Raw genomic sequence first — 26,477 nt, 5'->3', positions numbered from 1 at the left:
CTCAAATCCGGTTCATTACACAACCCTAAATTCAGAATTGCCTTCTCTCTGGTAGGCTCCAGTACAAGCTGCTCTAAGAATCCATCTCTGAGGCACTCCACAAATTCCCTTTCTTGGGGTCTAGTACCAACCTGATTTTCCCAGTCTACCAGCCATAACCACCATAGCATTACCTTTGTTACATGCTAATTTTAACTCCTGATACAACTTGCACCCTATCTCCAGGCTACTGTTTGTAGTGGTTCAGTGGTCTTGTGCTCAGTTTAATTCATTGTGAATAGATTGGCTCTTCACGGACCACTGGAGCTATTTGAAATCCACGTCAGTACAGAAATATTTATTTGTTTCGAATAAAAATTAGACGCTGTACTTCACAGCCAGTCATTTGAATGTAAAGGGAGAGTGTAAAAATAGAAATGGCTTTGTCTACATTTTGGATACTAACTATCTGCCATGAATTTGAGTATTTTCTTGGCGTTTTTGCTTAATTAATATTTCTCTGCTTTTCATGTACTAAATACTGCATTGTATTCTCTGTTAGATGGTGGGAAGCTGATGTCCTTTTGGTCACAGTTATAACCTGATCTTAGATGGCTTGAAAATGCACTGAGCTCCTAATTTCCTTTTCTTTGTTGCTTGCTCAAGATAACATGGTCTAAATTTAGAAATCAATGTGAGATTCAGTAAACTACTTGGATAAAACCCATTGAGCCTTGTGATGTTTTCTTAGCTGAATTTCTCCTATCTTTTTACTCAAATTACTTTATTTAATCTCCTGTACATATAGGTTTTAAGCATGTCTGTTATATATGTTAATATATAAAGATATATATGAATTCCAAGATCTTAACTTCCATATTCATGTAGCTTTTTTTGTGAGAAGTTAACCCAATACTTGCTTTCAACTGTTTTGCCTAAACTCTGAGAATGGCTGTTTTTCTGGAAAACGAACAGTCAATGCTAAATGCCAAATCAATTCCTTTCATCATGACAGTCTTTTTCTAACATTGTATCAATTTCCCCATATATTTAATCCCATTTATGAAATTTATGGGAGGTGATTTTTTTCATCTACCTATGAATTGCTTTTAAGTTATTGACTATGCTCCTAACAAGACGTGGAATGATGTTAGTGAACATCTAGGCATGGTTTCAGGTTTCAATGGTTCTTTATTGTCATGCATGCACAGCACAATTACATTTTTTGCACAACCCACAAATGCGCAATCGCCAAATGTTGGTACCGTTTACAAAGAAAAATAAATAGACCACGATCCAGGTAAGCCAAGGTATGCCCCTGGCTGCTGCAGACCCGCGACCAGGGACACCTCCAGCAGCAAGCCTTGAAGGTACTGAAGGCAATACCCTGGTCCCTCTCCTACCGGCCCACTCCTCACATCCATTGCCACCAGCGGCTCTCTCCTCTTCCTGTCCAACTGTGAGATAAATCATTTTCTGCACAATCCAGTCAAGACTGGTAGGAAACGGCATCCCCTGCATTGTACTGAGCAATGCCATGGGAATGCCATGCAGACAAGTCTGTACATTGTATTCTGCCAGTCAACTAATTATCTGAGCAAAAAGAATGTGGGTATTATATCGTCTTGCTCCAACCCCTTGCTTTAGACAAGTTGAGCGAAAATGCAAGCTGCCTAAGATATTCCTGGCAGTTACAATGCATGAGCTTCCCTTCCTTAGCAGAACTCTCTATGGTCCCTGCAGCATGGGGTTTAAGATGTTAATATAGCACTATATGGCTCATAAATATCATTGTATTCTTCAAACCTTTGCTGTACCAGCTGTCCATCCACCTCAAGTTAAGGTCGTTATGTGAAAAATGATAAAACAATTGTAGCGTGTTCCTCCTTTCTACAGTAAATAATTTGTAACAATGCTGATTGCTTTATTGTTGCTCTTGACCGTCAGAGTGAATGTGCTCAAGATTTTAAGCTACTTTCAACTATGTGCAAAAATATGTTGCAAGATGCCCTGTTTCATCTGAGGGTCTATTCTCCATGTATATGATGGAAACTGGGAAAGAGTGACACTTCCTTCCACTAACTTTGAAACTGAATAATTCTGTGCTGACATATTATTTTTTCCGTTGTCAGCCATTTAGGTGATAAATCTGAGCGTGTTATTTTAGGTTTGTGTTATTCTACCTGCGACAAATACAAATCTAAACTAGAGAGAATAAATATAAATGCTTGCTAACATTGCAATATAATTTAGTGAAGGTTAGATTGAGCAGCAGAAATGTTTTTTGAATTCCTGCAGTTCATTTCTTTGATGCAGCAAGTACGTGCAAACATCTTAAATATGTATCGGGATATAACTGACTGCCAAGGGAAATGAATATGTTACATTCTGTAATGTGGGAGGAAATGGCTTGGGCAATATCTTTGGTCTTAAGTTAGTATGTGCACAAGTTACATTGGGCACACTTAATCATGGCAGGTTAAATTGTTGGTTCCAAAATCGATGCCACAGCTAGCTGGAGCATCTTGGGGATATTTAAGGGGCAAAGTTGGCACCTTTTTGCTGCGTTCGTCAGAGCTTAAGCACTCGGTTGTTTCTCAATGTGGACAGGTGGTTGAAGGATTGGCTTTGGCTCCATGTTGAAAATAATCTTTGCTCCAGAGATTCCATTCTATTGAGTTGGAGCCAGTTCTACTCGATTGCAGCCAATTCAGCAATCCTTCACTTGACAGCTGGAGCCAATGGGCATTACTCCAGTTGGGCTCATGGTCTCAATTTGCCCATCAGGGACAGATGTGCAAGTTCCAGACAATCCTCTAACTGATCCCGTAACATCCATTAAAACTAATCAGGTCCATTTCACTGGTAACCAACTGTCATGTACTATAAAGCTCTGATTACAATGCAAGATATTTAATCAATGTGTATTTAAGGCACATTTTCGTGACATATTTGTCAAAGTGGGGCTTATTCAATAGGTACTCATTTAACATTTCTGTAATGCATTAGGCAACAATAACATGTTTGCAGATCAAAATTATCATTGTGGATGGTCCTATTTTGTGAAAAATAAAATAAACTGCTTTTTAAATTTATACAATATTTTAAAAAAGCGGGTTATTTTTTAATATTCTATTTTTGCAGTTTACTTTTCAGCAAAGTCAAACTTGAGGCGATTCACAAAGGACCCGATGAAGCTCTTGAAACCTGCAAACACATGTTAAGCATGTGGCAGAAAACATACATTTCACAGTTCAGGTAGATAATACTATTAATACTTAAAGGAAAAGCAATGCTGAATGTACTTGGAAGCAGAATCAATTTAAATAATTTTCTGACTTCATGATGTAAAAGATATGTGGCGGTTTGTTAATGTGTTCAGAGGGTCTAGGAGCAGAATTAGACCATTCGGCCCATCAAGTCTACTCCACCATTTAATCATGGCTGATCTATCTTTCCCTCTCAACCCCATTCTCCTGCCTTCTCGCTATAATGCCTGACACCCTTACTAATCTAGAATCTGTCAATCTCCGCCTTTAAAATATCCATCGACTTGGCCTCCACACCCATCCATGGAAATCAATTCCACTGATTCACCGCTGTCTGACTAAAGAACTTCCTCCACATCTTTTTATAGGTATGACCCTTTATTCTGAGGCTATGGCCTCTGGTCCTAGACTCTCCCACTGGTGGAAACAGCCTCTCCACCTTCTCTCTATCCTTATAATACTATAACATGAATTAACTATTTTCCTGCCACTTGAAGTGAAGTAGATATCTGAATATCAAGCTTGCAGCACTATATTTATTTAAATCAAAATGCCTCAATGGCCATTGTCCAAGGAGATGCAAAGAATTAATATTTATGATCAGTGACCTTTTGAAAGATGAACATTATATGTGTGATCCGACTATTCATATTATTGCATATGGCCCAAAAAATAATAATGGCACTGCACTTTACATCTGTTAGAATTTTTACCATATTGGGTTTGTTTGTTTACACATTATAAATTTTGCGTTTTCTTCAGTGATTTGCATCAGTCAGACAAGACCTATTCAGTCTGAAGAAGGGTTTCGGCCCGAAATGTTGCCCATTTCCTTCGCTCCATAGATGCTGCTGCACCCGCTGAGTTTCTCTAGCATTTTTGTGTACCTTCGATTTTCCAGCATCTGCAGTTCCTTCTTAAACAAAAGATCCATTTTCTAAACTAATTATGAAATTTGTCTGAAAGCTGTACAAAAGATTACTGCAATCAGACAAACAAAAAAAGGTTACTGCACAAAATAATGCATGGTTAGTAATCGGCCGACTAACATAAAATAGAGTCAGGATAAAGGGTCATTTTTAGATAGGCGAATCAAGAAACAGTGTTGGACTTCCAACTATTTAAAATCATTATTAATGACTTAGATGAAAGGAAAATGTGTGCTGTTGCCAAATTTCTAGACGATACAATGTTGGGATTGCAGGTTGAGAGGAGATGACAAAGAGGGCACAAGAGGATAGTCAGAATAAGTGAGCAATCAAGAATTTAGCAGATGGAATATAAGGTGTGAAATGTGAGGTTAACTGCTTTTGAAGAGGGAATGAAAAAGGAAATGATTAATTGGAGTGCCATTACAGAATATTGTTGTACACAACCTCTGGAGAATCACATGCATGAAACAGAAGGGACATTCCAATTAAATATATAAGTTGTGAGGGAGATTGAAGGATGGATGCTGAGCTTATAAGTCCTTTGTGAAATTATCTGGGGTATGGTTTGAAAGTAAAGGGTGGCTAATTTAGGGAAGTGAAGGGGTAGAGAGAGCAGAAACGTGCTGCAGCTAAGATTGAACCAGCCATTGTTTCATTGATAGAGTAGGTTTGAAGGGTTATTTGCTTTCTGCTCCTGTTTCTAATGTAGCAATAATAATAACACACCCCAGAAGAAAATATATTTTGACTGCCCAGCATTTATGGTCTTTACATGGATTTCTGAATGTAAACAGTATTATCTCAAGGTATCTTGCTTTATTTTCATTTAAACACCCATTATGCATTGATGTGTTTATTATATTTAAATTTGTTGGAGTATTGTAGTTGTCAGTATCATCTAAAATGGAAAACAAACATGACCTCTTCATGTGCAGCAGAATATATACTTTTGTTATGTAATAAAAAAATGGACATGAATTCAAAATATTAGATGTCTAATCTCACTAGATAATGATAATAGTACCCCATGGACAGTTTTGTTTTCCCCCACCCACATATCGCAGATGCAAATAAATAATATATTTTCTGCTTTCTGAGAAAGATGCTTTCCACACAAATCAATGGTGCCCCAGATGTTAAATTAAATAAAGTGGTTTAATTTTGTTTACTGTGACTTTCTAAACTGCAATGGAGGTGGAATTTCAAAATGTATGCTTTATATAGCAATTAAGTAGTTACAATGCATTCGTTGTAAAGCAATGATCAAGACTATTGTACATTTCCCCAGCAGAATTGAACAGATAGCTGAATAGCTTGTCGATCTCTTGGTTTTTACTAAGTAGGGCTGACAGGCAGGTTCAGTTGAAATTACCATTGGGTTTCTAATGGTAAATCTACATGGTTTAATCGTACAACTGCTTGTAGATGGTTGATTCGTATATGGGTTTTAATGGCATTTTTTTACTGAGGTTTTGCATATCCCACATTCTGTTTACACTGTTATAACAATCCCAGAACTTTTTGCCTTTTACATGCTTCATTAAGGCACATGGGTGTCATAAGATAAATGTAATGACAGAAACAAAAAATTGTTGGTGTTAATAATGCAGACAGATCGAGAAACATTTGGTAACTGATCGAAAAACATTTTTTTCGTTTCATCTGTGTATGTAAGTACTCAGTTAAAATGACATTAAAGTAAATACTGAATACTGAGAATGCTATAAATGTTCAGGAGACTTGCTGCCATTTGTGAAGAGAGAAAATGAAGTGACATTTTAGTTGGATAACCTTTTTATCAGAACTGAATAAAGTTAGAAATTAAATTATTTTAAATTGAAGAGCAGGGGATATGGCGGAGAGAACAACGGGAATTTCTGTAATCGGATGGAGCCCGAGAGATCCTAAAGCACACAAATCTTAGGGAGTTACAAATAGAAGGAGATGAATGAAAATGGAACAGAGAAAGGAAAAGGAAAGAAACAATACGGTAACTGTGAGACAGAGGGGGAAAATAAAAAGTTGCAGATTCAGAAATTTGAAATATCAACAAAGAATGCTGGAATTATAATCTTTGTTGGAATACTGGACCCTTAATCAGTACAAATGAGCAACAATACCATCACCACAGAGGCAATTCAACATTGCATGCTCAGTCCCCTGCTCTAGACCCTCGATTGCGTAGCCAGACAGAGCCCCTTACAGATCATCCTTACATTTGCCAAAGATACCACCATTCTTGGACAAATAAAGAGTAATGAGACAAAGAAGGAGATTGATCATCTGATTGAATGGCACAAAACAACATTCTTATTCTGACCATTAGCAACACCAAACAGCTGATTATTTACAAGGAACTGCAGATGCTGTTTTACAAAAAATGACACAAAGTGTTTCGGAGTAACTCTGAAGAAGGGTCCCGACCCAAAACGTCACCTATTTGTGTTCTCCAGAGATGTTGCCTGACCCACTGAGTTACCTATTGTGTCCAAAGAGCTGATTGTTGACATTAGGAAGGGGAAGCCAAGGATCCGTGAACCTGCCTTCATCAGTGGGACGACGGTGGAAAAGGGTCAACAGTTTCAAGTAGCTGGACGTGAACATCTCTGAAGATCTGACGGGCTCAGCATATTGATGCAAGCACAAAGAAAGCTCATCAATACATAGTCATACAGTGCGGAAACAGGCCCTTCGGCCCAACTTGCCTACACCGACCAACATTCCAACTGCCTATGCTGCCTATGGGAAAGCCTGTCATTTCTGCAAGAAATTAAACCACTTTGCTCGGTTCTGCCGTTCCCGTGTGACTCCTGTAGCCTCAAGGACGAGCCTGCACCTGATTCAACATGAGCTTACTGATAATGATTTACAAGAGCCTGACTTGCCATCCCCGCACCGTTCTCAGAGAGTACAGATACCAGTTCTGCCATCCACTCTCTCCTCCCTTCGTCTAACGAGCAACTTGACCCTGAGGTAACCATGTTTGTGGATAACAGGCCTTTGATTGCTTAGGTAGATACTGGCGCCAAATGCAACGTCATCTCATTAAGAGAGTTTGAAAAATTCGTAATGCTGAACGAATTGCTAAGGCCTCCGCAATGCTTTGGGCTTATGGGGGAGAAGTTCTACACCCAGTTGGACAAGCTGATTAAAGTGCACCATAGACAAACAGACCCGTACCTTACATTTTTATATTGTTGAGGGAGATTCAGAGACTTTGCTCGCTAATGCATGTCACAATCTAGGCCTGGTCTATGTTGGCCGTGCTGTCCATAAACTCTGTCAAATACCACATTGTTGTTGTTCATAAAGTCACTCCTGTGGTCCGAGCGCCACATCGTGTTCCGTATGCCATGCGTGACTGAGTACACAATGAACTCAAGCGCATGGTCTCCATGGGTGTTATTGCTGAAGTTACTGACCCATCTGATTGGATTTCCACCATGGTAGTCGCAACAAAGAAAAACAAGGAGGAGATCCGTATCTGCATCAACCCCAGAGATCTTAACACTGCCATCAAATGCCCGCATTACCCAATGCGAAAGAGAAGAAGTCGCTGCCCAGATAAGCAAAGCAGCAGTATTCTGAGTTCTGGATGCCAAAAGCTTGTTATGGCAGATTCCACTGAACCTAGACTCGTCCAATCTCACTACGTTCGGCAACCCCTTTGGCCGATACAAATTTCTGAGAATGCCCTTTGGCATCAACTATGCCAGCAAAGTTTTCCAGCGAACAATGGAACAATTGTTTGCAGAGTACCCATGCGCCATCATTGTTGATGATATTCTCGTCTATGGACGCGATCTGGCCGAACATGACGTCTCGTCTATGGACATGATCTGGCCAATCTGAGGAAAGTACTTGACCATGCCAAAGACATTCAGCTCAAACTCAATCCCCTGAAGTGCAGGTTTCGAGTTCCAGAGGTTACTTACGTCGGACATGTATTCACAAGTGATGGTCTCAGACCAGACCCGTCGAAAGCTGCAGCTATCAACGAAATGCTGGTTCTTAATGACGTTGTGAGCTCAGAAATGGTCAACTATCTGGGAAAATTTATCCCCAAACTCAGCGACATATCTGCCCTCCTACGAGAACTGACACACAAGGACGCGGCATGGTCCTGGTATCCGCAGCACCAAAGAGCTTTTTACACTCTCAAATTGCAACTGGCTAGCGCACCTACTCTCGCCTACTTTGCTTTGGAGTCACCTGCGATGCGTCCCAGTACGGGCTAGGCATAGGGTGCCTGCAGACCACTACCGATGGAAACTTCAAGCCCGTTTTGTACGCTACGCCACTCACTCTGAACAGCATTACGCCCAGATCGAAAAGGAACTGCTCCCAGTGGTTTTCGCCTGCACTAAATTCAAGGACTTTATCTTTGGCAAGTCTGTGACTATAGAAAATGACCACCAGCTGCTGGTCACCATTCTGAACAAGCCCATCCACGTTGCCCCAGCACGACTACAGCGAATGATGATGCAACTGCAGCGGTTTGATTTCAACATCGTCTATAAGAAAGACAAAGACATGCACATAGCAGACACGCTATCCAGAGCCCCGCGCAAAACTAACGAACAACAACTCTCTGAACAGGACCGATTCTAAGTAATGAATGTTTTGTTTGTACCAAATGATTGTTTGAGCAGCCTCGCAGAACACACGGCTGCTGTTGAGACTTTACAATTGCTGTCTGCAGTCATCCGGCTCAGCTGGCCAGACAAACAAGTCAACACCCCGCTCGAAATCCACCCATATTTTCTGATTCGCGACAAACTAGTAACAAGGCGGTGGTCCCAACAGCCCTCCGGGACAGAAACTTTGACGACATCCACAGGGGTCACCCCGGCGTGGAGACAACCCTCCAAAAGGCACAAAGCATGTTTCACTGGCCCGGAATGACCAAATACATACGATTAAAAAAAAATGTTTGCGCCGTCTGCTAAAGCATGACGTCACATCAGCAAAAGCAGCCTTTACTGCCGCACCCGGTCCCTCCTCTCCCGTGGTCCACGTTAGCCACTGACATCTTTGAATGGCATTGGAAACACTATCTGGTTCTTGTTGACTCTTACTCGGGCTGGTTCGAAATCGATTTACTTCAAACCATTACTTCTGAAGCAGTAATCGGAAAGTTGCAGTGTCACCTCTCCATGCACGGCTCCCCTGCACGTATCCAGCCTTACAACGTCAGACAGTTAACCAGCCATGCTTTTAAAAACTTTGCAAAACAATGGGACTTTCAACATATTACCAGCAGCCCTGAATTCCCACTAGCCGAACGCGCTGTCCGAAGTGCATTACAACTCATGGAGCGGTCATTCCTTGCCAAATCAGACGTGTACCTGGACTTGCTCAACCTAAGGAATATTGCACAGGATCCCATACTGGGTTCTCCAGCCCAACGACTGATATCTTGCCAAAGCCGTGCTCCACTGCCTGTGTCCCAGCAGCTTTTGCAGCCACAAGTTCGCTCCTCGTCTGCAGTTCAGAAGCAACTACAATTCAAACGTGACACGCAGAAACGCTTCTTTGACAAATCCAGCAAGCCACGCAAACCTCTCGCACGTGGACAAGTGGTCCGTCTCCAGACAAACAAGGGCTATGCACGTCTGGGACACATGCACGGCCCTGCCAAAGAACCGCGCTCTTATCTGGTCGAAGCAGACGGAGTCATCCACAGACACAACTGTCAACATATCCTTCCAGTGAAGGAACCGCGTTCTGCGACTCCATATCCTGATGTCTCGCGTTTCGGGTACCCTCCCACAGTCGGTCCCGCGTCCCCCATGCCACCTATCGTTTCCACCGCGGACTTCCCGCGGCGTTTGGCGACTAGCTCGCCTATCTCGTCAACTTCTCTGCCTATCGGGTCGCCGGTCGTTTCCCTATTTCCATCCCCGGTATCTTCTCCAATGAAAGGAGGTGAGGCGGACTCGTACCGCACACGGGCCGAAACCTATTTCATGCTGCTTTTGGGCAGACCCAGTTGTTCCAGAACAAGGGGTCACAGTTTAAGGATAAGGGGGAAATAATTTAGAACTGAGATGAGAAAAACATTTTTCACACAGAGAGTGGTGAATCTCTGGAATTCTCTGCCACAGAAGGTAGTTGAGGCCAGTTCATTGGCTTTATTTAAGAGGGAGTTAGATGTGGCCCTTGTGGCTAAAGGGATCAGGGGGTGTGGAGAGAAGGCAGGTACAGGATACTGAGTTGGATGATCAGCCATGATCATATTGAATGGCGGTGCACCTCGAAGGGCCAAATGGCCTACTCCTGCACCTATTTTCTATGTTTCTATGTTCAACTGAGCTCACAAATGAAGAAGGGCTAGTTCGACACGATATTGGATGTCATTATGAAACATAATTAATGACCCTGGGAAAGGAAAATTAAAACTGTAGAAAATGTTGTACATTGTCATCCTGATTACACGTGTTCTCCTTATTCCAGTGATTGGGAGAAAGAAAGCAGTCTAATTGAAGGGGCACAGATTGACAAGCGGAGCACGCTTCAAAACAGCGTAGGTGAAGGAACATCGGCTGAGAAACGAAGCACCCTCCATCCTGGTTTTCATGAGGGTGAATCTGGTAAGGAGGATTTGGAAATTATATCCTAGGTTTGACTGGATTAGAGTTTTCCCTATTGGAAAATACTTAATCTTTTCAGAAATATTTCAGTTATTTTACTTATATAGAGGAAGCAAAAATATAAATTAATTTGCCTGAATTTTAAATGCTGAAAAAATAATTTTAAGCAGATTCCACAATGTCAAATATTGGTGAATCCTATTCAGATTTGAACTCCATCCTTTATCCTAATTTGTTTAGTTTATTGTCAAATGTACCGAGGTGAGGTTAAAAGCTTTTTATGTTGTGTGCTATCCAGTCATTGGAAAGACAATACATGATTACAATCAAGCCATCCACCTCGTACAGATACATGATAAAGGGAATAAAGTTTAGTGCAGGATAACATACAGGAAAGTCCGAACTAAGATATTCCGAGGGTCTCCAATGAGGTAGATGGTAGGTCAGGACCGCTCTTTAGTTGGTGATAGGATGGTTCGGTTGCCTAATAACAGCTGGGAAAAAACTGTCCCTGAATCTGGAGGTGTGCGTTTTTACACTTTAATACCTCTTGCCTGATGTGAGAGGGAAGAAGAGGATGTATAAGCAGTGAAACTTGTCCGTGATTATGCTGCCTGACCCACTGTTCCTCCAGCTTTTTGTTTTTTTTGCTCAGGATTCCAGCATGTGCAGTTTCTTGTGTCTCCATTGGAGATACTCAGTAACTCAGGAAGCCTCTAGGTAAGAGAAACATTGACATTTCAGGCTGATTCTTTAACATTTTGTCAGTTCTTAAGAAAGCAGGCATGTTTTAAGTTACAGAGGAGAGAGGAAGAGAGAATAAAATAAGTATCTGTGATGGAGAAATCGAGTGGCAGTGTTTGAACCGCAGTTGCAGTGTTGATCAAAAACAGGAGTAAATGATTTCCATGTACATGCCAGATTAAGTCGATAAATTAGTGCCCAAATGCCTCCTTAACAAACTTGGACTCTCTGAGAGCATTCTTTCACAGTTGATTTTATTATGTTCTGTATAGTCAGATTTAGAACTCCTATACAGTGATTTAAAAAAATACGGTGATGGAGGGGAACTCATTTTTTAGGATACAATAATCGTGAGTAAATGTGAGTATGTAATCTCGTACCTGTATGCATGTGGAGTTAGGATTACTTAGAACGTAGAAAAGTACAGTTCCTATGGCCAACAATGTCTGTGCCTAAAAGCCTTGTCCCACTGTGCGAGTTTTAAAAAAAACAACTCGAGGTAAGCAAGTAGAATTAACGTAGCTGGTACGTCGGAGCACGGGACATCTCTTAATGCTAACGGCAGGTACCCCGGAAACGTGGTAACTCGTGAAGATTTTTCAACACGTTGAAAAATGTCCACGAGTAAAATATACTCGGGATGTAAAAATTTGATAATTTTAACACATAGTCATACCGTAGTAGCTTGTGAGTTTACCATAGTAGGACCTGGTGTATGATCATACTATTGTATGTTCATGATGGAAATAAGAATACTCAGTATATTCATTACCTTTGAATTGTAGTTTTATGTAGTCCTCCCATAATTTCTGAGTTCCATTTCACAATATCTATCAGACATACAGAATGTTGCAAGGTAATATTTTGCCTTAACTCAATTGTATCTTTCTATCTCAATAAACATCACAAAATATGCCATTGTTTCAGCCACATTATGACAAAATACAGAATGTAAATTATTTGTAATCAGTCACCCCATCCCAGAAACAACAGTACTTAAAGAAGAACATTTGTTTTACTAATTTACAAGCATGTACCATACATAGTCCGTTGATCCATATCCAGCATAATGTTGCGATAATTGCACCAAAGGTATTTTTGGCTAAGAAATTTGGTGTGGAATGATTATCTATCTCAGTACTCATTTAGGCAAGTCCCAAGGTATTGATACTTTTCCCTCCACCCCCAATCCCCCTCACCCGATCTTCATTGAACCTACCATTTGACCAATCTTTTACTCAGCTGCTGTAACTTTTCCTTCCTATCAAAATCTCTGTGTAGCATCTCTGTCCCTATCTTCAAATTCCCACTTTGAAATAAAATTCAACTTTCGACTTAAAAATTTCACAGCTGGATCGCTATATAAATTCAAATATATGGTATTTTATCCTAGCGACCCCCCCGACCCCCCCCCCCCCCCCCCCCCCCCCCCCCCCCCCCCCCCCCACCACGCAAGAAGCGTAACATGAAGCGTTTGCATTTGGAGAAGTTCGATACGGACCAGGAATGAAAATATTGCCTTGCAACATTCTGTATGTCTTGTAGATATTGTGAAATGGAAGTCAGAAATTATGGGAGGACTACATAAAACTACAATTCAAAGGTAATGAATATAGTGAGTATTCTTATTTCCATCATGAACATACAACAGTGATATAGGACACCAGGTCCTACTACGGTAAACTCACGAGCTACTACGGTATGACTATGTGTTAAAAAGTATCACATTTTTACATCCTGGGTATATTTTACACGTGGACATTTTTCAACATGTTGAAAAATCTTCACGAGTTACCACGTTTCCCGGATGCTAGGATAAAATACTCTTAGAATAAAGGGGAGGTTATTTAAGACTGAGGTGAGAAAAAACTTTTTCACTCAGAGAGTTGTGAATTTATGGAATTCTCCGCCACAGAGGGCAGTGGAGGCCAAGTCACTGGATGGATTTAAGAGAGAGTTAGATAGAGCTCTAGGGGCTAGTGGAGTCAAGGGATATGGGGAGAAGGCAGGCACGGGTTATTGATAGGGGACGGTCAGCCATGATCACAATGAATGGCGGTGCTGGCTCGAAGGGCCGAATGGCCTCCTCCTGCACCTTGTTTCTATGAGACATCCCGCTACATTCATTCTTCGTGCTTACCACGAGTTTTGATTATTTTTTTTAACTCGGGAGAGCTCTTGGGTGAACTCGCACAGCGGGACAGGGCTTTAACATGATGCCAAGTTAAACTAATCTCCTCTCCCTGCACATGATCCATATCCCTCCGTCCCCTGCATATCCATATGCATATCTAAACGCTGCTTCAATGTCACTATCATATCTGCCTCCACCACCACCCCTGACATCGCATTCCAGCACCCACCACTCTCTGTGTATACTCGACTTGCCAGAATTGCATGCAATACTCCAAATGTCACCTAACCAAAGTCTTACATCATGACTTGTTGACTCTTATACTCAATGCCCCGACCATTGAAGGCAAGCAGACCATACACCTTTTTAACTAATCTATCTACTTGTGTTGCTATTTTCAGGGAGCTATGGACCTAGACCCCAAGATCCATCTGCACATTAATGCACTTCAAAGTCATGCCATCAACCGTATATCTTCTCCTTACATTCAACATCCCAAAATGCAACACCTCTTTCTTGCTCGGGTTAAACTCCATTTGCCTTTTATGTAGATAATCTATATCCTGCTGCATACTTTGATCGCCTTCCTCTGTTCGCCTTCCTCCAGTAATCTTGGTGTGGTCTGCAAACGTATTAAATAACGTATCCACATTTATGTCCAAGGCATTTACATACATAGGTCCCAGCACAGATCCCCGTAGAAATCCGCTGGTCTTCAACGATTAGTGATTTTCCTCTTTATAAATGGTTTGTCGATTTGAAACAATGTAGTTAAAGTAGCTCATTCCCAAGAGATTTTAAGATTTGACATCTGTTGCAATTTAGCTAATTGTATTATATAGGGACAGCTGAGGTATACGATCTGGTTTGCAGAATCTGGTCTTCATAACTGTTGATTTTCCGCATTATATTTTGGGATGAGACTACTAAATCCGACTTGAAATAGGAAATGGTTCAATAGGTGAATGATAAACAATTTGATGTGTGAACATTTGGAGGGACATTCATATTTTGGTGGTTCTATTCTCAATAACAATTCTGCTATAATCAACAAATCAGCAGAATCCCTGTGTTTGACAAATAATTGTTAAAAAAAACCAAGTTCCCTAAATGTAAAGAAAGTTTAAACCACAACAACTGATGAAGATAAGATATTGGTAGATATAAGGAACTGCAGATACTGGTTTACAAAAAAAGACACAAAGTGCTGGAGTTACTCAGCAGGTCTAACAGCATCTCTGGGGAACATGGATAGGTGGTGTTTCGGGTCGGGACCCTTCTTCGATGTGACTCCAAACGTTACCTATCCGTCCTCTAATAACACTGTCCGACCTGCTGTTTTAATCCATAAAATATGGGTTATTGTGCTTGTTTGTCTGTACCCATTGCTTAAGATATCTCTGGACTTAGTCAAAAATAATAAGATAATTCCACTTCAACAATTTTTGGAATAAACCCAATAAACCTTTCAAAACATGTTTTGAAAGAACTAAAATGATATCCGGCATTTGATATATAGGGGTGTTAAATTCAAAAATAGAACTGTGACCATTTGTCCAGGCAAAATTATATTTAAAATACTCCAACCTGTTATGCGCACCTTTTTAGAGAAAAGATATTAGAAGCACGGGAAAGATACAAAACAGTTTTGTTAGAATAACTATTCGTGTGTAGTCTTTTCTTGTCTTTTCTTTGACTGGATAGCAAGCAAACAAAATGTGACATTAATAAACAAAACGAAAAGAAGGTATGAGGTGATAGAGCAAATCGGTAAGATGAAGGGAAAATAAAACTAATGCACTAGTTTGGGAACAGGGATGATTACTGTTGGAGACAAACTAATTGAAATGTTCAAAATTCTAGGATTTTCCTTGATGACAGAAATTCAAGAATATTGAAACCATAAAAAGTAGAGGTTAAATAAAGTGAAAGATTAATGGAATGTAAAATATGCTACAGGTTGTATATTAATGGAATGTAAAATATGCCACCTCCAGTTTAAATTCCATTTGAAATATTTTGGAGGACCAAGAAACCAAGAAACGTTTTGTGACTGTATCTAGTCCATGACAGTGTCCTGAGCTAGTGGTTCAGATTTTTATTTCAGAGCGCTGTTCAATTTATTTTAGGGGGTAATACATATGTAATATATTCAGTCACAGAAGCAGTGATTAATTGAGCACATAGCAGGCTGAACTATTTAGCCCGAGGGATAAGGTAAAATTTAGAGGGAAATCATATTTAAGATATGCAATATCCTGGACAAACCAGGCCGATTACTGAGCACATTTGTGATCATTAGGTTGTGATCATTGAGTTACAGGCCCTGAATAAAGCTCAGATAAGCAGTGATGTTAATCTTAAAAAATAGTTGACTGACCGATCTGAGAATTGAAGAAACATGGGCTTTCTAGGCCTTGAAAGATGATTAAGATATTCTTCAACATACGATTCACATGTGAAATGGGGCGACCGAGAACAAAGAGGGACCCAGCGGGGGGCCGCCACGAGATAAGATTGTATATGAACTTTTGAAACTTTGTCAGTACCAAAAACGTGGCAACTGTTTACGATTTTACCATAACAAAGAATTTCACTGTACCTAGGTACATGGGACAAGAAAGTATAATTGAATCATGCTTGTGATGTTTTGAAGTCAAAGAAACTGTTAAACCAATGTGGTGCAAAAAGCTGTTCCTAATCACGCTCTCATTTTCTTCTGAAAATTACTTATTTCATGAAATGTCGATGAAACAAGTCATTGATTTGCATTCATCACGGCCAGAACTATATAGCCTCCCACAATGAGCACAAAACACCTGTTACAACAGTTCCTTGGCAGTCTTTAAATGAAAATACTTGACTAAAATTGCTGAACTGTGCTCTAGGTTCCCAGCGACTATCATCAGTCGCTGCTTCTCGAATGGAACTCGCAGCATCTGAGGTGTCTGCACAAAGCACCAGCATGAAAAATTCCCCCAAGCACTTGTCCATCATTTTGGAGCAGATTTGGCTACAGGCTGGTAAGTGTAAATATTTCATTGGTATTTGACAAGCTCATGACATAATGCTGCATATTGTAACTGCATATTCGCTTGGGCGGCTTAGTGGTTGAATTTGAATTTTGATTTCGCTAACTTCAAATAACTCCAGCATTCCCTCTCTCTATCAATCCCCACCCAAGTCGCACCGTCTTCTCGTTCTCACCCAACAACAGCTAACAATGGACTGTTTCCTTTATCATCATTACTTTTTTGCATATCTTTCATTCATTGTTCTTTATCTCTCCACATCACCGTCTATATCTCTCGTTTCCCTTTTCCCTGACATGTTACAAATCTCAAATTGTGAAATACAGAGGCAAATAAATAAATATGGATTTTTGTCCCAAACATTATGGAGGGCACTGTATATGTATGTATGCATATGTGTATATGTATGTGTTGTTTCGAACTAAGGGTTCACTGTTTCTAAACAGGATGGTAGAAAAGTAGTGCCATGTTAAAAGATCACACATGATCTTCATGAGCAGACACAAAGGCTAATTAACCACCTCCTGTTCATATTTTTGTTCCAAATTCAGTGGTACATAAAAGAAAGATGATCCAGGAATCATGGGGACACCCACCTGCATATAAAACTCTGGAAGCTCAATTGGCAGTCACAGTGAGGGAAATGAGTTTAAGGAATGAATTAAAGATGGTTTCTGGGTCAGTGTGTCGCATAACCACCTAGGGATCAGGTTATTTTAGATGTAGTATTGTGCAATAAAACAGGGTTAATTAATAACCTGGTAGTAAAAGAGCCTTTGGGGAAGAGTGGTCTGAATATAATGGGATTTTATATAGCGTTTGAGAGTGATTCAATTAACTCTGTAACTAGAGTAGCAATGTTACAAAATTTTGAGATTTAAAAAATCAAGTCTGTAATTTATCCCATCAGATAAAGCATAAAAATAAGTTTAATTTGACACCTAATTCACTTTCATATCTCAAGTATTTAAAAAGTTATGGCCATTTTCATACTCGGAAATTAGCATCTTGTTCCCTATTGATTTTCTATGGACATAACAAAAAAGCTGTGATCACGTGCTGTCAAAAGCCCATAATCTTCTTAAAAATTAAGAGAACTGAATGAAATTTTCAGTTATCGTAGATTGAACCATTCTGAAACAAACATAAAATAATCTAACTTGGATGACCTGAAATTAAAGCATATAATTAGTTAGTTACCCAAGTGTAGCAAATTTCAAACTTCAATTACTAGATCTAAACATCTATCCATTTCTTAATAAATGATTAACGTTTTTAAATAGCCCAAGTGTCCAAATAATATTCATAAATAATTCACAATAAAACATGATTTTAAAATCTCATTTACATCAATTTATAGGCAAAATTTAGGAATTTGGAAGGAATTTAGTGTTCAATTGCTGTAAATTAAAGTCCATTTTAAATCAGCTTTCTAGTGGGTTCTTGTGAACGCGCTGGTTTAGAACGTTCACATTGCGCTGGATTTGTGCCCTCAAATGCCCAGAAAAACACTGCGGGATATAAAGAGCCCAAAATGAGCTACTCGCTATAAAAAACATTATATACAGGGTTCTTAAGAAGCCCCTTTTAATGTAAAAATAAGGTACATACCTTTAATTGTTTGCTTTATAAAACCCTGGGGCTGCGAGAGGTCGCGGGTTTAGAGAGTGATTTTTAAACTACTATAACTATTATACAAGGCCATAAAAACTAATAATACCTTTTGCGACCGGGTCTTTCAGCGATTTTTCGTTAATGATTTACTAGGCTGAACATTTTCGATTTGAACAGCCTAGTGAAAATCGCGTTTTAAACCCGCCCCCTCAAAACAGCACCAAAATCGCGCACACGGGCTGTGGCAGATTCTCAGCCACGCTTCAGGAAGGCTTTGCAACATACCTAACTAGAGTCTTAAATTTGAACACCATGCAAGTCTGGGGATGAGCTGGATAAGGTCGATTGGGAAACTAGATCTTTCTTTAAATGAAGGTGAATTAAAAAAATATATTTATTTAAATGACCAATGTGTGAAGTAATCATGTGCAAACATATACATTCCCAAAATGTGTTGGAAGGCTGGTCAAACACAATGATGAAACCAGTTAAAGTTAAATGAGGTCTTAGATTTTCCAAAGGAGAGCTAAACGTGAAATATATGAGGAGTTTAGAATTCAGCAAAAGATGCCAAAAAAAATCTAAAAAAATAGAAAGAGTGTTAACTAGCTAAGGACATATTAATTGACTGCAAATACTGCAAATAATTACATAGGCATGTAAAAAGGCAGAGATTAGCAAATATATACATTGGTTTCTCTGAAGCGATAAGAGAAATAGTAGAGGCATTTAAAAATGTTCTGTTGCTGCTTTCATGGCGTGGTAACTTTGTGAGCCTTCAGTCAATGGACCCTGAATTTGTACAAGGGCCAACTTACGTGGGGAATGTGTAAATGGGGAATAGGTAAAAAAAGGACGTTATAAAAACGATGACAGAGCTTATTCATGTTGGACTAACTCATGATGAATTGGAACTTTGTGTTCTTTCTATGTATGGTTTAATCAATAGCTCATTATGATAACTGATGATGTTTCAGCAGTAAGTTTTATGTACCTTTTGTGAAGTTTTGAGCTGATTCATAGTTACCCATAAATAGGAATCAGCCTTAGAGTGATGGTGTATAAATGAAACATTTTAGCTTGAAACCATGCCAGAGCATCCTAAAGTAAGTTGCAGCTTTTTGCAGTACAATTCAGGATGGCAACATTTAGTGTCATGTTCTTTTTCATGGCTTTATTGAATCGTGGACTAAGCATCCATGAGTTTGGGAACAACAATGGTCACAGGTTCAATGGCACTTTATTTGTCACATGTACCAAGGTAGAGTGAAATTTATTTTTGTTCAATGCAAGTATCACTTTCCATACGTACTTCGATACATCTTATATAAGCATCTCAGATATAGTACAAGTGTAACCCAATAGTACACTGAGACAATATACAGAATAGCCATTTCTAAATCCCAGTTATTGTAGGGTTCTTGATCTGACCATGAAGGCCTGTTGTCCTGGTGAAGTTGCAGAGTCGGCCTGGCCAGGCACAGCCGTTGGTGTTCTCCGCCACTACCCCACCACTGTAGGCCGCGTGTAGTCCACGCGCTCAGCCTCTTGGAGCGGCAAATATAAGCAGCAAACATAATCAACGACTTATCCCACCCCGGTCATTCCTGCATCTGTCTGCTCCCATTAAACAGAAGGCACGGAAGCTTGAAAAGGGCGCACCACTGGACAGTTTCTTCCTCTCCATCAGGCTTCTGAATGGTCCAGCTGTATCACCTGTGCATGCAACAAAAATACAAACTGAAAAAAAAATGTTTTCCACATAAATTCCATGAGAATGAATTCTATTCCGTATGTCAAAATTTGAGGCGTGATATGTGAATTCTGTAAAGGCGAATTTCCTTTATCTGACAGGTCATCATAGTTACTGAAATGATGTGTGGAAAAGCTCAGGTCAAAAATAAAATTGCGTTCTCAACCATCGGGCTAATTTTTAACAGTCGCTATGGAGAGAGTGAAGAGTTGGTGACTGAGGATTGACATTTGTATTGGAGAGTGAAGTTGATAGATGTTTGCCTCATTGGATAATGTGCACTATGACAAGCTTGTCATCAAGAGTAAAGGCCAAAGAATAAAATAAGCCACAGTAGAGTGGATAGGAAAATTGGCTGTTACAAGAAACAAAGAATAGTAGTCATAGTCATAATGCTCGGAAACAGGCCCATTAGCAAACTTGTCCATGCCGACCAAGGTGCCCCATCTACACGTCCCATTTCTCTGCATTTTCCCCATATCTCTCTAAATCTTTGTACCTGGTCAACTATTTCCTGTGGCAGCTCATTCAAGATAGCCACCACTCCCTGTGTAACAAAGATGCCAGTCAGACTCCTAAATCTTTCCCCTCTCACCAAATCTTTCCCCTCTCACCTTAAACCTAAGCCTACCAACTGTGAAAAAATACGATGTAATTCACCCTGTCTATCCCCTCATGATTTTATACCCTTTTGTTTGTAATCACCCCACAGATTCCTGTGAACTGGCTCCAAGGAACAAAGCCCCATCCTGCCCAACCACTCCTTCTAGTTCAGGCCCTTAAGTCCAAGTAACATACTTAATTTTTTTCTGTACTCTTTCCACCTAAATGACATCTTTCCTACAGCAGAGTGACCAAAATGCCCCAAATGTGGCCACACCAACGTCTTGCACAACTGTAACATAACATTCCAATTTCTATGTAGGAACGAACTGCAGATAATGGTTTACACCGAAGATAGACACAAAATGCTAGAGTAACTCAACAGGACAGGCAGCATCTCTGGATAGAAGGAATGGGTGATGTTATGGTTCAGTACCCTTCTTACTCCATTTGCCATTCTTCAGCCCATGCCCAGCTGATCAAGATCCTGCTGCAATTCTTGATAACCATCTGCAATTTCCATGATACCATCTACTTGTTGTCGTTTTGAATATATGGAATGAGCTGCCAGAGGAAGTAGTTGAGACAGACACAATAACAACATTTGAAATACACTTTGGCAAGTACAGGGATGCGAAAGGTTTAGAGGGATTTGGGCCACATGCAGGTAGATGGGACTAGCTTAGATGGGTCATCTTGGTCGGCATGGATGAGTTGGGATGAACGGCTTCTTTCCATGCTTCATGACTATCTACAAATGTACTCATCATGCTTTGTATATTCTCAACCATATTCTGATATAGGTCACAAAGAGCAATGAGCCCAGCACCGATCCCTGAGACACACCACTAGTCACAGACTTCCAGACTGAAAACAAACTTTCACCATCACCTTCTGCTTCCTACCATGAAGCCATATAAAAATGCCTTGTTGAAGTCCTAACAGACTAGTTAAAGGTTGCTTTGTAAATGCAAGGAAATATACACTGGAATTCCCCACTGGATATACTGCTTGCACCAGTATTTTTCTTATCATATACCAATGATGTGTACTTGTGTGTGCAGGGTGCCATTTCCACATTTGGAGCTGACATGAAGCTTGGAGATTCATTGAACTGTGACAAGAATAATAACAGATATCAAGCAGATGTAGACAGGCTGTAGAAAGTGCAGATTTGGAGACTTTACTGGTGAAATATAATGCAGAGAAATGTAAAGTGCTGTATTTTGTAAGAATTGATAAAAATGGGCATTAAAAGTAGTTGGAACAATTCTGAAAGTATGCAAGGCCAGTGAGATCTGAGAGTAGAGATGTACTGATTACTGAAAGTGGAAGGGCAGGTTGAGAAAATGTTTGAAAAGCACCTCCCCTTCACCTTTCACTCTCTCTCCCTTTGCTCTTCACTCTCTCGCTCCCTCACCGTTCACTCTTTCTCTCCCCCCCTTACCTTTCACTCTTTCTCCCCCCCCCCTTTCATTCTATCTCCCCCCCCCCCCCCCCCCGCTCCTCACTCTCCCTCCCCCCCCGTCGCTCGCTCTCCCTCCCCCTCGCCCCTTTCTCATTCTCACCCTCGCTGTGGATGGTCAGTCACTGAGTGTAAACAAGACAGAGATCGATAGATTCTCAGCTATTCAAGGAATCTGGAATGCAGGAAAGTGATGCTGAGGTAAAAGATCAGCCTTGAAGGCACTGAATGGCAGAACAAGCACAAATGGACGAATATCCTATTCCTGCTTCTCTTTCTAAAGTTCTGTTATGTGTTCCCTGTGCCTTTCTCCTCCTTCTCCTCCCTTCTGCATTTCTCTTTCTCTTTCTCAGAAAAATGTTCCTGTTGTTGAGTATGTGTAATGTGATATCGAATAGTTTGCTGTGTTAAACGGTTTGCTGTGGCTAAGATATTCACAGAGAAAAAAAGATGGGTGACGTGTCAGGTTGGGGCCCTTCTTCAAACCTAAGAAGGGTGCTGACCTGAAAAGTCACCCATCTTTATGCTGGTATATACCTGACTTCGGTATATACCAGCATCGGCAGTTCCATTCTACACGTTGTTGTGGCTAATGGTTTTCATTGTGAACCCTGAAAAGTCTTCATGTCATTATCCCATTTCCTTTGTCAGGCGTCACCCTAATGGCCACAGGTCTTCTTGTTCAGGCGAAAGCAGGTGAATTGTAGCCTGCATTGTTGGGTGGCAGAGTTACTTGGCATCAGAAAATCACACTTATTTGCAACAATAAGTTAAATAAGATAGCTGTTTGACATGATAGAGTTTAAAACCCATTTGAACTCTAGCTAAAATGATTGAACAGTTTTCAGAGGGAACATCTTGCCACAATCGGGGATTGTAGCAAGTGGATGTCAGCAAGATCTCAGCTGGAGACTAATCTGGATTTATTTTTTCATTTTACAAATTTCATATCAAATAGCATGATTGCTGAGCCATTAAAGTTACACCTTAATTTCCATTCACACCAATTGTGTCTGTTAACTACAATTAGTTAGCAGCCTGCGTTACCTCAAAATTATGGTTCAATTGATTACAGATAATATATCAGCATGGACTGCGAAATAGTTATTGACAGAAAACTGGGGAAGACCAAATAGGTCCCTTTGATCAATGTATAGATGTTTAGGTAATTTTAGATATGCAGATAGTATGGGAATTTTGAATTAGAGTTGGGTATAAATGTTAATTTTGGTAGGAAAGGATTAGAGTCATAGAGTGATACAGTCGGAAACAGGTCCTTCGCCCCAACTTGCCCACACTGGCCAACATGTCACAGCTACACTAGTCCAACCTGCCAACATTTGGTCCATATCCCTCCAAACGTGTCCTATCAATGTACCTGTGAAGCAGTTAGCTTCTTAAATGTTGGGATAGTCCCTGCCTCAACTACCTCCTCTGGCAGCTTGTTCCATACATTCACCACTGTGAACAAGTTACCCCCCAGATTCCTATTAATTTTTTTCCCATTCACCTTAAACCTATGTCCTCTGGTCCTTGATTCACCTACTCTGGGCAAGAGACCCTGTGCATCTACCTGGTCTATTCCTCTCATGATCTCATACACCTCTGTAAAATCACTCTTGAAGAACAAATAGCTTTTTCTAGTCCGCAGCCTGCCGGAGATCAGGCTACGGATCAGAATGAAATTTACCTTGAACTCTTCTTGATGAGTAGGTGAGTTTTTATATATGAATAAAAGATTCCTACAACCTTACAGACAAAATACTTCCCCTCCATAGTTGTTTGACTGAAACATTGCCTGAGACAATCATACTTGCAGAGGCTTTTAAGTAAAATGAAAAATAGTGTTAGAAACTATGCAGAAATCATAAATTATTTTCTGTGTGCCCAGTTAAACAAACAGGAACCCAGATAAATATACAAGGACAAAAATATATATCAACAGAAAATTGCTCATTGACTTTGACAGCTCTTTTCAAAAATGTTCTTAACTTACTGCAGATTTATAGTTATTCACTTCCAGTTGAAGAGTTTAGAATATCAAATAATCAGGACCTCGTCGAAATGTCGGCCTGCTAAAATAGCCAGCAAAAGAGTTTCCAAGATTCACTTTGAAATTGGAAAGCACTGTTCAAAATTAAATCTCGTTACACTGAAATCTGCGCTTCATTCACTTTACGTTAGAATTATCTATATTGAAGTCTATTATCCCCTTTCATTAAATGTTGTCAAACAATGCAATTAATTCTCAAGATTTGGTCTTGTGATGTTTGGTCTTTTTAATTGAATTGATTGAAAGATACATCATGGAAACAACCCCCTTCAGCGATTATTGATCACCCGTTCACATTAGTTTGATGTCATGTCATGTTGGCAATTTTACAAGGCCAATTAACCTATAAACCAGCGTGTCTTTGGGATGTTGGTGGAAACCGGAGCACGCAGAGCAAACCAACGCAGTCACAGGGAGAACATGCAAACTCCACAAAGATAAATTGGATAGTTATATGGACGGGAAGGGAATGGAAGGTTATGGTCTGAGCGCAGGTATATGGGACTAGGAGAGAATATGTGTTCGGCACGGACTAGAAGTGTCGAGATGGCCTGTTTCCGTGCTGTAATTGTTATATGTTATATGGTTATATAACACCCAAGGTCAGGATCGAACCCAGGTCTCTGACCCTGTGTAGCAGCAGCTCTACCAGCTGTGGTACTGTGACGCCCTTGTGACAATTGATCGCATGATGATTGAATATAAATTTCAAACGTTAATGATGTTACGTTATAAATATTTGAATCATTTTTAAGTGCGGAAATTGGATTTCACTCTTAATTGGAAAATTGATTGGAAACCCGATTGGAAATCCCCAAAACTCAGGAAAATTCAAAGATAAAAAATTAATTTTGATTATTTTGCACAATGATTGCTGTGATAAAATGCAACTTGTGAAGTTCCCAATGGTAGCTACTTGCAGCTCTTTGAGAGTGTGGTCGGCTTGAACTCAGTGGGATGAAGAGCCTGTTTCTTTGCAGTATCTTTCAAACAATCAATCAAGCATTTCAGATAAAAATCCAATTCTCTCTTTTAGCGTATTTCTCTTTCATGGAATTTGAACAATGTTTTTTCTTTTATTAGCTGAACTTTTTATTCAACTACAAAGAACCAAGGAAGCCTCATTTTGTATTGAAGAGGCAGCCAGCCTTTTCTCTGTGTCGCATGATGTAATGTTTATGCGTGGGAGGTTGGCAGAGGTGAGGGGCAACTTGAATGCAGCCAAGCACTTTTATGATGAAGCTCTTGCCATGAATCCACAAAGCGCAAAGATCATGGAGCACTTGGTGAGTTATTTTGTGTTGAACTTTTTAAGTCTTGCAAAAATAAAAAAACGTTCTTGAATTTCACATGCGCATACATGCACACATACAGGAAAATACAAGCACACGCGCGCACAGTCATGTGCACACACTGACCCACACACTTGCACACAGATGCACGCACTCATATGCGCACACACACACAGATGCACACGGGAATGTACACATGCACATGTGCAAACACAGATAAAGAGGCACACAGTAACAGACACGCACACAGAAACAAACACAGGCACACAGTGGTCCTCTTGTTCAAGTCTTGTCCCAAATATTATAGTTCATGTGAAGGTTGGATTCGTTGGTGGGAAAAACGAGAAGCTCCTTGAAGGCTTGGAATCTAGGTAATGCATTTTCACTGGGAAAAGCCATGAGAGCCAAACCAATTTTATGTTCGCCCAAAACTCACATACATGCCAGCTCTAGCTAAATTGATTTGAAGGGAATTAGGGACCAAGAGCTGCCTAATTATTTATTTCATTTCCCTCCCTCTTCATTCATCCATCCTTCCACATTGTTAGACTGTGATATCAATATCTGTATTCTCCGAGCTGAGACAAGTAAGCACAGAAAAGACTGAAATTGAATCTGTGACCTCCTTGTTCTGTAAACTTTAGTACCACAGCTGCTAGACAGTAAAATGAGAAAACCCTAATTTATTTATTGCATAGCATGCTGATGTCAATTAGGATATATATCCAATATATTAATTTAGGCCAATGAAAATCAAATAACTCTCAGGATACCAATTACCTCTCAAGTCACACATTTCTGTAATTGAACAAATTAGATTTTAATAAGAGAGGTTAAATAATTCAGTAATTTATTGAAAAGTTAGCAGAGGTTACCATATCCTCCAGTGCGATTGGAATGGAAGGGTGTCTAACCTTTGTTGGATTGAGAGGGAGTGAGGGGGTTATTTACGGTCACTTATTGAATGCTGGCCATTAATCACTTGATTGATATCCCCCACAACCGGGATGGTTG

General features: G+C 40.1%; 1 protein-coding gene across 3 annotated transcripts in view; it reads left to right on the top strand.

Moving 5' to 3' along the window:
• LOC129699642 (tetratricopeptide repeat protein 7A-like) overlaps positions 1-26,477 on the top strand; it is a 199,024-nt gene that overhangs the window by 129,246 nt on the left and 43,301 nt on the right. For 2 of the 3 annotated variants that reach the window (XM_055639613.1, XM_055639615.1), the window contains 4 exons: positions 3,124-3,237; positions 10,637-10,773; positions 16,540-16,674; positions 25,255-25,457. In XM_055639613.1, the coding sequence (XP_055495588.1) occupies positions 3,124-3,237; positions 10,637-10,773; positions 16,540-16,674; positions 25,255-25,457 (589 nt within the window). The remainder of the gene's footprint in view (positions 1-3,123; positions 3,238-10,636; positions 10,774-16,539; positions 16,675-25,254; positions 25,458-26,477) is intronic. The other variant, XM_055639614.1, reaches the window with a different exon arrangement.

The sequence above is a fragment of the Leucoraja erinacea genome, chromosome 8 (assembly GCF_028641065.1).
Source record: "Leucoraja erinacea ecotype New England chromosome 8, Leri_hhj_1, whole genome shotgun sequence".
In the NCBI taxonomy this organism is placed as follows: Eukaryota; Metazoa; Chordata; class Chondrichthyes; order Rajiformes; family Rajidae; genus Leucoraja; species Leucoraja erinaceus.
Note: the sequence above shows the minus strand (reverse complement) of the source record. Positions and strands in the feature narration are given on the sequence as shown.